The sequence below is a fragment of the Diadema antillarum genome, unplaced genomic scaffold, assembly GCF_040938485.1.
Source record: "Diadema antillarum isolate AM-2024a unplaced genomic scaffold, OU_Dant_1.0 seq00000923_RagTag, whole genome shotgun sequence".
Taxonomy (NCBI): domain Eukaryota; kingdom Metazoa; phylum Echinodermata; class Echinoidea; order Diadematoida; family Diadematidae; genus Diadema; species Diadema antillarum.
Genome location: NW_027271774.1, coordinates 1,022,578 through 1,040,000, shown reverse-complemented (window position 1 = coordinate 1,040,000; position 17,423 = coordinate 1,022,578). Strand labels below are relative to the sequence as shown.

General features: G+C 38.4%; 1 protein-coding gene across 1 annotated transcript in view; it reads right to left on the bottom strand.

Moving 5' to 3' along the window:
- Positions 1 to 15,505, bottom strand: part of LOC139741352 (uncharacterized) — a 32,442-nt gene extending 16,937 nt beyond the window's left edge. The window contains exons 1-5 of the mRNA XM_071651933.1: positions 15,374 to 15,505; positions 14,498 to 14,593; positions 13,336 to 13,567; positions 11,275 to 11,343; positions 5,110 to 5,202 (exon numbers count right to left, since the gene is read on the bottom strand). Coding sequence (XP_071508034.1) covers positions 5,110 to 5,202; positions 11,275 to 11,343; positions 13,336 to 13,567; positions 14,498 to 14,593; positions 15,374 to 15,436 — 553 coding nt within the window. The 5' untranslated portion in view covers positions 15,437 to 15,505. The remainder of the gene's footprint in view (positions 1 to 5,109; positions 5,203 to 11,274; positions 11,344 to 13,335; positions 13,568 to 14,497; positions 14,594 to 15,373) is intronic.
- Positions 15,506 to 17,423: the final 1,918 nt, after the last annotated feature.

The window sequence follows — 17,423 nt, the reverse complement described above, 5'->3', positions numbered from 1 at the left end:
CCTGGTGTTTTAGTCAAATGCGTACGCGGGCGCAAGGTGCAAGTTTCCTATAGAGACCTACGCTATCGACTCCTCTTTAGCGCTTACGCTGTGGCCTACTTCCCCAAGTCCGAAGAAGTCCGATTCACTGTAGTCAGTGGTCCGATCACAGTTCGGCTCATGATTCGGCTGAGGGGGATGACAGCATTAGCAAACTTCTTTTGTGATGTCATAATAACAAGCACATATGCACGCACCCTGGCATTACTACAGACTGCGCGATGCGCAGAGAAGACAACGAAGGCAACGTTACTTAGCAACACCTACGCACTTTACTCTTGATGACAGCTCAACTTCGGCAATTTCCGTATCAATGCTAACGGTGATCGGCACTTTCATTCAACAGCGCCCTCTACACTACCGGGACTATGCACCTTTAAACAAAGGAAATAACAGCTTCCTGTCATGTTCACCTCCCTGGTTCTGTGTACCACAGCATGTTGAATCTTAAAACTTTGTGTTGATTTCAGCAGACACAAGCTATCCTTCCAAACATGAATGAGTTTCAAACATTTGTGAAATTTTTGAACGTTCTAAATTTAATGGTAAACTCTTAACTCTCCTATCCTGCCTCAAACTGGAAAAAAAAATAGTGAGATCTACACAGTGAACAAACTGTACATTGCAAAACATCAATACCATTTTGGTCAGCAATACAATCCAAATTCGAATGAATTTACTGGGAAACACTCCAAGGAAAATACCACGACAATACTAATAGGCCAGAAACAGAAAGTAAATGGGGGAATGTAAGCAATAGACTGCAAAGCACTTAATCTACGGTAAAGTGTGGTTAGTATCAACTCCACTGCTCTACAAGAATTATAAAACTCTAGTCAGAAATTGACAAAATCCCACAGCCATTGAATTTATTCTAACAAAGCTAAAAATCTCATTCGCTTCTCTCTACAAGAAGTATATCAAATTAATCTTGAAAAAAAAAAGCAAGATGAAGAAAACTCATATATCCCTACCAGAGAATGAACCATAAAAAGTTATGATGCCTACAGGAAAACAAAATACATCATGACAATTAGTTGAAATGATGATGAAAATAAGCAAGCTACAAAATATTATTTTACCAGTATCGGTCAAACTAATGTATGTGAGTCTGAATTGAACACTGACCAAAAACAATGCTACAAACATGTATAGTATTAGAAGTAAAAGAGGAAAAGACAAGAAAAACAACTATAGTCCACAATTTAAAAAAAAAAAAAATCTTTCAAGGGGATGGGTATATCAAGATGTAACGTTCGTGGAAATCAGGCTCAAAATGGGTCAATCAATGGCTAACTATCCTTGATGGCACTCTACAAGGTACCATGTACAACCCCAAAATGTATGCATCTGTATATCAACAATGATATTTGTATTAAAACTAAAACATTATGGCTTTAATTTCTATAAGCAAAAAGGACTGTAGCAACAGAGCTAATCTGATATAAATGGATGGCCATAGAGTTGATTTGATGTCACATTACTTTTGCTCTGAAAGGGTCCCCGGGTCCCCCACCCCCCCCCCCCCCCCCCCCCGGACAATATTCACTGGTAGCCACTGTTTAACTTGTATCCTGCTTTGATATCAATATGAAAATTTTGGAAGGTTGATGGCTTCCATCTACAAAAGGGGCAGTGCTCTGTACCTCATGCACAGAAGAAAAATTCAGTTGACTTTACCACCTTCCACATATTCATACTGTAAATAGAGATGGTTTACAAACTATCAAGTAAACACAATTATTAAATGCCCTGCAATGTGTCTTCACTGGTAAAACCCAAGGGGTCAAATAACAACATGAAGTCAGAACAAAATGCAAAATATGATTTGATAATCTCCATGCATGAAAATGCAGGTGAGTTTTGGTACCTTTTCAAATCACTAGAAAAAAAAGTGCAATTTTTCCATCACCAAGTAAACTGTAAAGGACTGTACTGTTTTGCGGTCTATAATACCTTACACGGAGTAGATTTGTAGCTTGGAAAGATGCCAATGTAGACCAGTTTGATATAACATTTTTTTTCCCTCTATTTCAGTTTGGTATGACATTTGTGTTTTTTCCCTCTTATTATTGCATATCCTAATTATCCTTAATTAATATTGGTCAACTATATTTTTCTATTCGATTGTAATAAAAGAATGATTAAAAATCCCATGGAAATTCACATCGTAAAAGCACACATAAAAATAATAAAATCAACGGCAAATTATGATGACAAGAAACAAAGAAGGCACACAAAGTTAGAAGTGCAAGTAAAATGCATGCATCACACAGCAAAACCAAACAGGACAAATTGAATATGAATGTTATTCACATCAAAAATAAATACGGACAGCATCACATTTGTGAGAGAACAGGGGGAGAATAAAAAAATGGATAAATTAAGGGGAAATTAATGCAAAACATCATAGATTTGCCTTTAAAAATATGCATAATGCTAAAACAATTCATCATGTAAGATGACAACAGAACATTGTTAAATCATTCAAGCTAGATTGATAGAATGTAGCATACAGTAAACTCATTCATGCTTCACAAATATCATTGCATGGGACTACATGTACATATTACCATGCCTTCCGGGCCAAAAGTTCAATTCATTGCATATGACTCACCACCACAAACACCTGATAAAGTCAGCAAACATTGTATCTTAAATTTGGTATTTTCAGATTTTTTTTTTTATTAGCAAGGTTCAGAGCTTTCCAATAATTCCTCTTCCACTGCTTCAAATAATAAAAAAAAATTTGCAAAATGGTAAAAAAGCCAGCAAGTAGATGAAAAAGTTCAGAGAAAAATAGACATGACCTTTGAATGAAATTTACATATAGGCAATCATGCCAGAGATTGGACATTAAAAAAAAAAAATCTAATTCAAAACATCATAAAATCATACTTTGTTTGAGAGGCTCTATATCTTAAAGACATTCATCACAGACCTTTCAACATCAATTCAGATGGGAGGTATGATGTAGACATGATATCAACCTACTTTTGAACAAGTAACAAGACTCCACTAAAATTTTCTTTAAAAAAAAATACAAATCACCCAATTTTGTAATTTCCCTTGCTTGACTGTCTGTGACTTTATATGGTGATGCGGTGAGATAATAAATGCAGGTCCACCGGTAAACAATGTCATTGAAGTAAATAGCATATATACCTGCAACCATACACTGTATATATTATATAATCAATATATCGTCACTGGGGTGACAAGACCTCGTATCTGCAATTTTGGTGAAAAAGACTTTTTGGTTTAATGGTCAAATAATGGGTTAAGTGATGTCCTGGCCAAATCCCAACTGTCTTACTCCAAAAATGAAGCCACCACAGCATGTCAAAGGATAGGCTATCCCATTTGCTATAGTGCTTTGGCCGCCATGTTTTTTGGCTCTCCTGAACATTTGACATTTTGTAGATACGAGGTCTTGTCGCCCCAGCGACGATATGTGACCCGCTACAACAAAAGGATCCTAAAGTCGCTGACGGACGAGCCAAGCATGGACCAGAAAAATGCTATTTTCAGGCCTTCCCTTTGATCATTTAATGTAGCTTCGAAATTTCGGCAGATGATAGAAGATACATTAGACTACAAAATTATGTTAAAAACAGAAATCCGAACGTTTTGACAGATTTTGGTGATCTGACTTCAAACTCGATTTTCCCGGCTCACCCGTCAGCGACTTTAGGATCCTTTTGTTGTAGCGGGTCACATATAAAGCATATTTGTATCATTCAAGGAAAACCATAAATGTGTACTTGTTCCCATAATTCCCCATTATTGCTGAAATGTGCAGTGCCCAAGAGTAGCCTCATGAAATAATGGATATTAAGTACAAAATATTTTTGAGTGTTTGTTCAATAATATGCATCAAATAATGCAACTACAATGTACAGTTATATAGATCTCTCACAATCATAAAACATCGTACAACATGCATGCAAGTTAAATGTCAGCTGAAACCAAATATTTGGGGGGGGGGTTCAAATATCACATATGTACCAAGATTTCCAATATGAAGTTAAATATACTGATGCGATGCACTTTCCAGTGTTATTGATGCATGCAGGTATTGTAATTTTGCAAATGATATAGGCACATGAGCGATGACTTACTACAGACAAGGAACATAAAGTCAAGTCAAGTCTAAAAAATTCACATGCGAAAGGGTGAGAAGGCATGCACATGTTTTGAGGGTAGACTAGTCTATATCAGCCACCTTGTTAACTCATTCATGGTACATGGAGGAAACATAATTATCTCTAGTTGTGGTCTATGGAGAATGCCTATAGATCACACACATACATGTGAAAAGAAGACAAAAGAAACACATGCAGTCCTCAAAGGGTAAACATGACAATTCTGGGTGTAAATGGAAGCGAGTGCTGCATTAATGTTGCTGTTGGTAGTAATGATAGCACATGACGTTTCACTCATGTCTAAAGCACCTCGCAATCAACGACTGAACATTTCAAACTTGAAAATCTACACAAACTAAATGAAATGGATTTTTTTTTTTTGTATGGCAGACATGCAAAAGTCTCCACAAGTGACTGCAAAATAGTTGTAAAATATGTGGGTTTTTTTCTCTCTCTCTCTCAAAAGAAAATGAACGAAAATGGGGAAAGTTGTATGGAGAAGAAAAAAAAAGAAAAGGGAGCAAGGCAAGAACGAGTTGGGGAATTAGGGGAAAAAATTAAGAGATATAAAATGTGGATCAAGATATGATACGACAACAAAAAAGAGAGAAAAAAAAATATTCTAATGGAAAAACAAAAAAGAAAGGAATTGTGGAAAAGAAGTCATGTGCTCATATCATTTGCAATGATAAAAACAAAAAATATAATTGATCCAGTATAGGATAAGAACTTTTATGGGAATAACATCACTGAGTGTTATGACTGCCACAACATGAGAATAAACATTGTCTACCAATGGGCACAAAAGTACTCCCTTTCATAAATGTACATTAATTGGTTGCCAATCATGATGAACTGAAAAATATATGTTGCAAGGCAACCTCCCAAGGATTGCATGGAGATAAAATTCAAACCGCACACTCACCTTTCTGAAGGGACTGTTCATACTTGATCTTCTTCATGTTCGCTATCCATGGTCTCTCATAGCCCCGGTCCTCACCGTAGATTCCGGGGACAGCTGGGTGGGAACACACCCATTAGGGAATGGCATAGAAATCAACAGACTATGGTTAGTTTTGTTTCATTCTAATACACTCATATCTTGTCAATACTCTTCTGAGGGGTTTTTTTTCCCTTCCTCCCCCACCCCCAACCCATGTTATGCGTTCTGCTTTGAGTACAGTAAGATTTGGTATTTTAAATATATAATAGGTACATCAGAGCTCATCATACTGGATGTAGAGCAGATATAATGATTTTTTTTTAGTATCTTTTTTTTAGCATCAAGTTCAAGCTTGACATTCTATCATATTTTTCATCTCACAATATTTTAATGTTTCATTTCTTAACCATCAAGTAAAACTGTCCATCCTACATTAATCTAATACTATGTGCAACTTTTTTTTTTGACAGACCATTTCTCAGCATTCCATATTTTGTATAAAGAAACACCAGCAAAATGGTAAAACATATTCCTACAAGTCCAAAAATTTGTCGCAAGGGGACCATGCATCAGTTGATTACATTATATGATATCGCTGTCAGTCTTAACCTTCCAGGAAAAATGACACAGAGGTCACTCAAGGTCATAGTTTCCCCCTCATTAGTTAGGTTCACATGCTGTTCCTAAACTTTTTCCTAAAGTTTAGGCCGAAAACTTAACTCTTGATGATTAGCTTGTAGTTTAGCACAGTGTGGACGCACTCAAAAGTTAGCAATCTTAAAGTTTAGTCGATGATTAGAACCCTGAGACATCTTGGGGTTTACGTACTCTCCAAGAGCCACGGGGGGTCACCATTCATAGTTTCGCTCCATATGGACACAAAAATCAACGAGCTTGTGAGTTAGCGTGAACCTCGCGTCTCGTTCGTTGCGCTATTTTGTATGGGCACAAGGTCATTTAGCAAAGACTCTGCACTTTTGTTATAATCGAGTGGGGCTTGCTAGTAAGTTGTAACTTAAAGTTTAGGTGCGCGTGTGAACCCGCGTCGTGAATTCACAAGTGGAGCTAATCATCGACAGTTAAGTTTTCGTCCCAAACTTCAAGTTTGGCAACTGCGTGTGAACGTAGCTTTTGATTCTTAGCCTACTTCAACTCCCAAAGGTGTTGGGTCAGTGATAAGGGTTCATTCAGAACTGAGAAGGTTCAAAATTATGGCAGGGGGATGGTTGCAATAAACATGTACATGAATATACCCCACTATCCAATTCACCTGTTATCAAGTGCATCATACTTGGAATCAAGTACACAGACATCAGCTGTTGCTATGTGAGGCAAGCCTTGTATCCTTTACTACACTGTGATATCAGTTGCAACCATGAATAAAATTATGCAAATGAGATGAGGTCAACTCACCTCAGATCTCCCATTGACCTTTGCTGAATAAATGCACCATTAGATTTCTTTTAGATATGTATATGCACACATTTATTTATCTATTTATTTATCTATTTATTTATTTATCTATTTATTTCAAAAAGGAAAATTACTATCATACATATCATTTCTTTTTCATCTTATTTTGTTTTGCTTTGCCTTTTTTGACATAATAACCTCACAATTATATATAGGGAGGGGATAGGGTTGTAATTACTGATATTCTATCCTCCAAAAACATAATTTGTATAATATGTATGCTTTAAGGCTATCTACAGGAGAGTAATGGAAGTGTAATTAATACCACTATAATATGGTCCAAAAATTTACTTGCAAATGGAAGAAATTTGACTTAAATGAGGCACTTCAACTTTCAAGTACTGCAGAGTTGACTCTTCCTGCAGTACATTTGATCAATTCAGAGTGTTGTACTCATGTAGTGTCTTGTTCACACTGGGATACTCTCTCCCAATATCCTTGGTCCATTTCTCCCTGTGTCTACAACATTTCAGCACGTCATGAAATGGAGTGGAAGCCAGGGAGGGGCTTTGAAGGGTCCTACCTTTGGGCTGCAATCTCTTCACAGGCTTAAAGGGAAAAGAACTGGTTAGGGTTCGGGGACTCCTCAAAAACATTAATCTCTTTTACCGACATTTATTTTTTTTTTATTTCATGATGATGCATTCAGATTATCATCATTACATCAGGATGTACACAAGTACATAATTCTGCTTCAGTATGCGTAATTCGGAGGGTAAATCATGAAGCTGATAGTGAAGAACGAAGCATTTGACTTGATTTTGAACCAGGAATTGTACAACTATATGACTAACATGAATGAACTACTCAGAACCTATCAACTTTACTCAGTCCTTCATGAACACGGTGTTAAATGCATACCTATGTAGTGATCAGGGGCATCATATCAAATATCTATAATATAAACTTCGATGGATGAGAAATCAGATGTGAATGCCAATCCATGGACAATACTACAAGTAAAAGTTTTCTGCTAAGTTGCTGCCTACAGATCATAGAAATGACTTGACAATCAACACTCACTGCAGGACTCAAAAAGACATAGAAAAACATAATACATGTATCTCACTAGTAAACTGAAAGTCAGTATAATGAGGTGATCACACAATATGGAAATGTTTATGGAGCCACATTTTTGCCATGCAAGCTTGAATGCACGCTGCATATAGGTACATGTACTTCATCTACTAATCACAGCAGAAATAAAAGAGATAAATAGATATTTTCAAAAAGGATAAACGGAGCAACAATAAGGGTTCAACAAAACTCATTACTCTACAAAGATCACTCAACTGTAATATCTTGCTACAGCTCATTAATGACTTTCTTAGTATTTTGGTGAAAAAGTGCAACAACTTGGGGATTGAAGTGCTTTCACTGGGGTTGATTAGTGTAATGGACATCAACAAGTTCAAGTTTATTTCAAATTTATTTTAAATTGCCAACAGAACACACAGAAAATTAAACAAAAGACAAACTAAAGTGACAATAGCTTGAATAAAATAGGATTCAAATAAATTATTGCACTCCAATACCTTGACCTATAATATGATGTAATTAATTGATTTGCACATATTTTGCTACTTATGGTAAATTAGGTTGTCATAGTGGAAAGTGTACACTGTAAAGAAGTACAAAAGCCTGAACATGATTTGAACCCTGTGTCTGAATGTAAAATTAATGAACATAAATCAGTTTATCATGACAATTCACACACTGTACATAACATAATATTCCATTAAAGTGGTTTGTGATTACACTGTACCTCACAAAAAGTTAAAATCTGAATTCCCATCCCAATCAAAACTATACCATCCCTTTAACTTATTAATGCCATGCATTCAGGAAACATTGCTTCTGCCTTTGGAAGGAAATATTGGAAGTCATGTGCTCTTTCATTACACTCAAAAACTGACAAACATCAATTGATACGATTTCCTGAGCATCATGTGCTTGTAAGCTAGCACCATAATTGCACAGATTTACAGAAGCAGAGGGAACAATGGACCACAGAAATTAAAATCCAACTCTTTCAGTCTCAAAACTGAGTCTACCAAGCTACACTTTCACAACAGTACAGGAGATGTCTTTCTTCTACGCAGCATGGTATAACAAAGAAGACACTTTGCGGTCTGCTATCTAAGGTATTCAAAGTGTTGAAATTGAGAGGGGAGGAATTGTTTGGAGCAGTTGCAATGGACACTTACAGGAATTGCATGCAAGATTGGAAAAAAACAGAAAGAAGGCTACATACTTGAAGCCATTGACAGCGAAAGAGAGGGAAGAAGAAATATCTTTTAATATGTCTAGATCCAGAGATGTGGAAAGAGGATAGAACACCCAAGAAGAGCTTCCTTGATCCAATGCTTGTCACCAACACCATGTGATGTTCTTCTTTGTTTGCACTTTAACCCTTCGTGTGCTTTGAGTGCTGTTTGGCACACAAAACCCCATAGCATTGTACAAACTGTCAAAAGTTACTGACACCGAAAGGGTTAAAGGGATGGTACAGTATTGGTGGAGATGAGAATTGGGCTTTTAACTTTTTGCAAGATACCAAGAAAACACTCATGATATAGTACAGAGCACACCATTCTCAGAGGAATTCAAAGTCTGTATGTGATAAAAATCGGGTTTAGAATGACTGAAACATCCAAAAAACAAAGTAAAATAAATCGATCGTAATAAAATGTGGGTCCCACACTTTATTAGAATCGCTTTGATTTGGATGTGTCAGCCATTTCAAAACCAATTTTCATCAAATAAGCATTGAATTCCTCATAGAATTACATGCTCTTTCATTTTTCATAAGAGGTTTCTCATTATCTCACCCAAAAATGTTAGAAACCTGAAATTAGGTCTCAACCAAAACTAACGACCCCTTTAATTGCAAACCATGGGCTCTGCTGCACATTGATCACAATGCTCACCTCTAGGAGACCTGCAATGCGATATTCTGTGTTAAACGCCCTCTCGCTGTAATAATCACATAAAAAAGTGAGCAGAGTGTTGCTACTTTCCTCAAATAGCACACTATGATTTGGTGCTGTTGCTCTGAACAGTGCATTTTGTTAGACTTGTATTGTCTCATGGCACAGAGCTAAGCCCCCATTGCCAGCAGAAGGATAAAATAGCCCCTCACAGGCATGATCTCCAAGAAAATGTCTGAGGCAGGGCCAAGTGTCAGCGATGAGCACTGGACTTCAAAGATTTACAGATGATATCACAGTTAGGCTAAGGTGTTACGCTTATAGTAAGTTTCCGGGCATGCAGGCAAAGAGAATGCACAACTGAATTGATTCATCAATGTTGTTTCAGTCAATTAATCTCAGCACGTTAATCCATAGCTAATGCTGATTTCTAGGCATTGAAAAACAGTTTCCACTCGGGTTCTCCTTTCCACCTGCCTGGTCTAGCACACACTAAATTCACTCACAGGGTAGCATGGTAAAACTGGCAGGACAGCTATTACAAAAAGAAAAAGCTACAGAAAACTCTTTAAGACTACTGCTCTGACACACACACACAAGAGAAAGAACAAAAAAAAAAAAAAAAAGGAGAATTATTAAAGGAGTTTCTGTGAGAGAGAAAGATGAAATTGCACACTATATGAAATAATATAATACACACCAGCACAGGCAACTGCCCCTAAATTATACTGCAATACACCTCTTTTTTGTCACTTCAAAGGGCAATATTTTTTTGCTGAAAATGGGTACAGAGTTTGATCAGCCCTCACTCGGGGGTGGGGGGGGGGGGTGGGGGGGTGTGGATTCGGTTGTGTGTAATACACATGCAGGTTGCTGTTCATGAGAATTAAGGGGACGTGGATGGGACAGTGAATGGTACTTTACAAGCAAGAGCTTGGCTGGGAATAATCATGCAATGCTCACGCTTATTTCATTTTGCCATTCTGTGCGGCAGGCTGAAGATTGACTTTAACCCTCTCCCTACAAGATTCTAAAGTACCCACAGATTTTACACAGGCCCCATGAGAATATTGCAAGCTACACGTATGGGTTTATTGATGAGTGACAGGTGTTTCACACCGTTCCTGACCAATTTTCTTCCATTACTTTTGTTAGCTTTCTGGGTGCTGTTTTAAATGAGTTTGGGGGTGTTTTGTGTATGTGTATAAAGTGTGTTCTTTCAAACAGCCTTACTCCAGGCAACCAGGGATACATTTCACACTGTGCATAGGACCTGTATGTAAGCAAAAAGTATTCAAATGGGGAAATTTGAAAATATTTACATGACATTGCATCGTTGATTGCTACATGTATGTACATGTACCTATACACTACATGAAGCCTGATTTTTTTTTTTTAAATACATGTATACTAAACTGAATTTCAATATAATTTTTTTAATGGTGTTCATTTTCAATTAGTCAATCTATCTGAAAAAAAAAAAGAAAAATATTTTTTTTTTTTCAGAAATGAATAGTGGAATCTGATATGCCTATAACCCGTTATGTTACCTTCAGCAAACTACTTTGTATCATAACCCCGGTTGAAGCATCTCACAAGTATGTGAGTGTTTCTCTGTTCTAAGTATAGTTTTTGCAAGCAAAGTCGCTATATATGGCAGAGGAAAAACAGTAAGCACAGATTCACAGAGCCAGCACAGAAATGCATACGTGGGGAGCTGGGACAGAGCTGGATACAAACTTACACTTGTCCCTCTTCATGTTTGAGGCCCAGGGCCTCTGATATCCTCTCTGTATTTCCCTGGAGGGAACAGCTAAAGTAAATAATGAGACAGAAGCAGTGGCATTTGGGGAGCAAGGATTGGTTACCAGTGCCAAATTATCATCTAGGCATTAGTGATTAGGCAGAAAAGTAGGAGGGGCTAAGAGTTACATTCAAGAGCAGCTTCATCATGAAACAGTGTATCATAATTGCAACGGCTCAATTTCAAGATTGACTAAGCTGTACGATGTTGTTCAAATGCTATAAAAAAAAAACATAAAAAAAGTTCTGAAAATAACACTGCAACTATCAAGGCATCCACATACAAATAAAAACATGTTGAGAAAACTGTTTACTGAAGGGTTTAATCCATAACTAAAGTTCATTGAAAATAATTAATACTGTTAATCCAGACAAACACAAATTTTGGTTAATTTTAATCATCTAGCATTAATCCTAATCCCTAATCTTTTTCATAGGTTAATATTTTCAGAATATTAGACACTCTGTGAGCATGTAGGACCACATAGCTCAGATTTTCCAAACTGGAAAATCCATGCTTTAAATGTCATTTCCCCTGCCGAGCCCCTAGTGAGTTGTCCTTCATTTGCGATAGTGCATACCACTTCAGGGGCCCTTCAAAAAATTACAAATTCTAACCTGTAAAAGTGGAAACTGCTATGATATTAACTGACCCTTACATACACTATACATACAGAGATTATCCAGTAATGAACACATCAAGTTTGACGATGTTTATTCTGCACGTGAATTTATCTGAAACAATTGACAACAAGTGCTCATTTGATTACGTTTTTTTTTTCTCCCTGTAATCACAGAAATGCTGTAAACTAACTTTTAACTTCAATCTAGATTTAAATAAAAAAGAAGAAGTAATAATAATGATGATATGGTGATATAACTTTTAAACTACTTAAACAAGCAAAAAGGAGCATTTTGGGAAATATGACTGAATTTAAACATGAACCTCCGTCACTGTACTGAACTGGTATCTTAAAAATAAGAAAAATGCATATTAATCAAACATGCATCAACCAAGCAAGGCTTAGTCTTCCAATGATATTGCAATCTCTTGATGTTCAAATCTGAATGACTTATCATATTGCAGAAACGCTATTGTGTGCTGAAGTCTCAAAACCCTGTCTCTATCATGAAAAGGGGATAAAAGTTGTGAGAGAAAAGACAACAGACAATGGAAGATGTACATCAATTGTATCTTCAGAATGATTTCATGCCATGGCATTTAAGCTTGTCAGGCCAACGCGACAGAAAATCAATTAACTCAAGTGTAGATTAAATCGTCTCAATTTGTCTGGATGTCAGAGGTAAAAGAGCTTAAGCGGAACAATGGCATGAGAAAATTTATAAGGCACTGTATTCAAAACTGAAAACTCACACATGACACATCAATACCAGCCCTGATGGTTTCTTGAAGAGACATAATGTAGTCTGGAAGAGGACATGTCACTGAAACTCATGTGGGGTTAAAATGCTATAATCTCGAAGATGCAATACTGCATGGTCACATACAGTCTTGTACAATTCTATGTGAAGTTCCAGAGAAATGACTATAGGGAGCTTTTGATTTACGACGCGGACATTTAGACGATTGCGTTGGCCATTCTCTCTCCCTGCAAAGTAGCTCTAAACAGATTATTTGAAGACCCAGCCTATAAAAAGTAAAATGGGTCTCCCATTGATCACTGCATCAAGTAGTTCTCTGTGTTGTGAATTGAGGGGCCACAAAGATGGACCACAATTCAATGTGAAAACTTAGGTGATGCAAGTTTCGATTTTGAAAGCGATATGCTTAGTCCGTAGTTTTTTTCTTCTGAATGTCCACGTCGCAAAAATTTATCAAAGCTCCCATATAAACATGATCACAACAGAATTTCATGTTGAATGAATTTAGAGAATCTTTAACTCATTGCCTGCAAAATAGGGCAACTTTCGGTAGATTGATATATGGTACAACTGGTTTCTGAAAGCAATGGGTTGATTATGAAACCTGCAGGAAACTTACAAGAAGTTTGCCAGGAGTAGACGCCTTTGCCCCCCGCTGCTCCGCCCACCGCCCCACCCTTGTCTGGGCTGGTAGTCTCTTTGGACAGGTGCGGTGTGCTGCGACTGAGGTGCGTGGTTTTCAGCGTGGGGGTACTCCTCGACATGGGATCTTTCGGACGCACCTTGGGCCCTGTGCGGGAGAGCCCCGGGCTGGGTGTCTTGATCTTGGGTGCAACGGGATTCTCCTTGAACTAGAATTTCATAACACCATTTTCATCATTCCACGCACCATTGATAATGAAAGGATACAAAAATTGGGGGATTTCACCACATATATGATTTATAATATTTTTATAATCAGATACCGGTATTAGTTATTATCGCAGCATTCCACTGACAAATTTTACTAAGTCATTCCTCCCCCTCCCCCCCCCCCCCCCCAAACACTGGGGGAATTGCTTGAAACGTTTACAGTAGCTTAAGTATAAACAAACAATGCAGGATTACAATTCATGTTTTCCTGATTCATATACATTCATCTAACCATATTAAGCTTTTAAATGAAATTCTTCATCGAGAGTGTCGTATCCCGTCTTCAAACAACAATAGGCCAATACACACATAAATACTAACATTGGATATCCTGAAGCTTGCCTGACTTTCAGAATAAAATTTCATGCAAACTGGATATCAGGTACCAGTATTAAACTTCGATTATAAACAGAGGGATGACACAGCTCACTACTACTCTGTCCTCACACAAAACACACATGTACTATTCGTAAATTTGAATAGATACATTATACATGTAAGTAAGCCAGCCTTTTATGTTAACCCACCTTACACAGAATAGCCACTCTACCTTTCAAATTACACATAAGTGAAATGCAATATTGCAAAACAGTTATCCTAGCTCAGGGGACATAAATGGTATTATCTGCCCAATTTTCATGTTTTAGCCCAGTATTATTGAAAAAGCAACAACTAATAATCAATACAAATAATAATAGAACATCCCTTCACAATATTTCCATGATACTACACCTACATGCTGCACAAGTTAAACAGATATGATGCATTATTGACACTCACAAAATCCAAATGATATGTGTATTGCTAGCAATCATACGCTGACTGGGAGAAGGGGAGAGTTACGATCATTTACTGCCGAGTCTCCTTACCTGTTTCTTTGCCTTTTCATCAAATTTTTGCAGTATTTTGATGAGGTAGGGGACTGGTTCTGCTGGCAAGTTGTGAACCAGTCTGCTCATTAAGTCCTGCAAACAATACAGTAATACAGACACAGAATAAAGATACAATGTACAAGTACCATACAAGAGCAGTTTGTTGTTGGTAAATCAGTAAATAAAATCTCTACACTGCATTTGCAATCGTTAACAGAAGGCAAACAAAACATCCACAATATTTATGAATGTGTGTGTGTGTCTCTCTCTCTCTCTACTCACACAATCATTTTTGCGTGAATAGAAATTGAGACTTAGTGCATGCAATACATTTGCTACATATTCACACTGACAGGTACTTTCTTTGCGCCCAAACACTTTATGTTTTCATTCTATAAATAATGTAAAGCTACAGGTTACAATGTACGTAGTACGTGCATGTGCTCCTAAGAAGGACCTGAGCTGGTCTGCCTTTATTCAGTACATCCACTGTGTTTAGATGTGTTGTAAAAATCCAAGATTCCCTTTGTTTTTACCATTTACCAAATATATTTCTAATTGTAGTCTGAGAGAAGATTTTTGCATGTGTCAGCCTGACATCGGCGCTGAATTCTTCTCTTTTTCTCTCCTATTAAAGGCTTAGATCTAAACTTTACACCTGTTTTCTCTGTGAGAAGAAGGGTAATCACCATCAACAATGTCAATGATCAACCAGTGCAGTGTTGAACCAGTCTCCAGTAGGCCGGATGAACAACACCGATTATAAGGTACGGGACCACACAACTCGAACTTGCCTGCCTAGTAATACTAGAAATCTACTTGTAACGTTAGACGAGTGCAGTGTATTTCTACACGACACGAACACCATCTTACCTCAAATAATGCATTTATTCTGTGCTTCTCGATGTAACTCTGGACCTTCTGAGGAGTTGCCATCGTGACACGTTCCAAATCTCGGCCCTTTTCTGCGTCAAGGGTTGATGGAAATGCCACTGACCCACACACACTACGCCAGGATTTCTCGGCTCAGCTAGCTCAGATAGATATGATAGCATGCAGTGGATGGAGTGGGGGTGGGGCCAGGGTGGGGGCACTGCTGTGGGGTGGGGTGGGTCAGTACAGTGGACGGTCCCGGTATCAGTACGGCAATAGGCATGTGCATACGTGCATTGGCAGATCTGAAGGCATACAGTAGCCATAGTCATAGGCGCCGGAAGTGGGTGGGGGGGGGGGGGGGGGGGGGGGGGGGGCAGGGGGGGGGGGGGCGGCCGCCAATCCATGGGGGGGGGGGGGGGGGGACAAAACGCATTTTTGCCCCCCCCCCCCCCCAAAAAAAAGCCCCCCCCCCAAAAAAAAAAAAAGAATAATAATAATAAAAATAAATGAATAAACAAAGAAAATAAAATAAATATGTATGTATATGAACAAAAGGGGAAAATATGGCTACAAACGGCAGCTTTTGGACTGTAAAATGTCAAAATTTTCAAGCTCGCTCGCTTCGCTCGCTCGCATCCAGCATTTGAGCCCGGTGCGCCTCCCCCTTAATTTCTAAAGCGAAAACATAGCTACGACGGCAATTGTTGGGACTCTGGAATGAGTCATCGAAGCATCGAATCGTTATGCCATTCTCCTAATGTTGCTGCCAGTAATTGCCAGTAGTTGCGCCCGATGCCCCCACCCCTTAATTTCCAAAGGGAAAGATAAATATAGCTACAAACGGGAGTTTGGGGACTGTAAAATGTCAAAAATTTCAAGCTCGCTCGCTTCGCTCGCTCGCATTGAATCATTATGCCATTCTCCTAAAGTTGCTGCCAGTAATTGCCAGCAGTTGCGCCCGATGCCCCCCCCCCCTTAATTTATGTCTATGTCTATGTGTCTATGTGTATGTCTATGTGTCAGGAGAGAAATTTATCTTTGATTTTGCCAGTGAAGTGAAATCGAATCTGGTTGAGTTTGCAAAAGATTTAGAGCTTTAAAGCTGTCCTAGAAAGCCACTAGGTCAAATTGCAAGAAAGTGACTGTCTGGAAATTTATATTAAATGAGACAAAGTAAAAGTTAAAGAATAAACTGGCATAGCAACAGCATGTCTAGATCAGTTAAAGTCAGACAGGGCAGTCATATGAAATGAGACAAAGCAAAAGTTAAAGAAATAGCATGGCAACAGCATGCCCGGTTTGTAGTATTATGTATTAATTCAGACTATAGAAATTGAGTGAATAGAGGTGTTATGTAATAGCTCCCATCCAGGTGGTGGCTAGGAATGTTCTCTAGCTCAGTTGAGACTCGGCTATGTCAGTGTCACTAGGGTAGTGGTTGTAGTTTATTGTTCACAAGTTCATGAGTAAAGATGTTATGTAACAGCAGTCTAGACGATGGCTAGACATATTGTGTAGAGTTTCAATAGGGCTATATTTAAGCGTGATGATTGGATGATCCTTTTTGTGTAGAAAAGGCATGAAAAAGCAAGTGTATGGGAGTGTAAGGGACTTTAGTGTTAATTTCTATGGTTAGGGAAGCTAATAAAAAGCTCAGTAATGTAGAGGATCGAGGAGAAATACTTTGATCAGACATCCAGCATAGATCTCCGCTTAGGCAGCAGTCGTTCTTCTGGGGGTTTTCTACGTCGGTGAGATGCGAGCTCCAGCTGCCGATAAAACTGAACTCGGACAGTTATGATCCGAACTTTGGAACGGAGCTCAATCTCCATTTGCCTGCTCGCCGTCGTTTGAGCTCGGGCATCGCAGATCAAGGCATGAGTCTGCGTGGTAGCAGGGACTAGTGAAGGCCGAGGAGCTGAAAGGACCGCCGATAGGGTAGCGTCTAGCTGAGTGGCCAAGTCAAGGGGTGCTTCCAAGAGACAAGCCAAGCGACTGTGCCGAGGTCGACGACGAGGGTATCGGACATCGATGACGACTGAGCCAA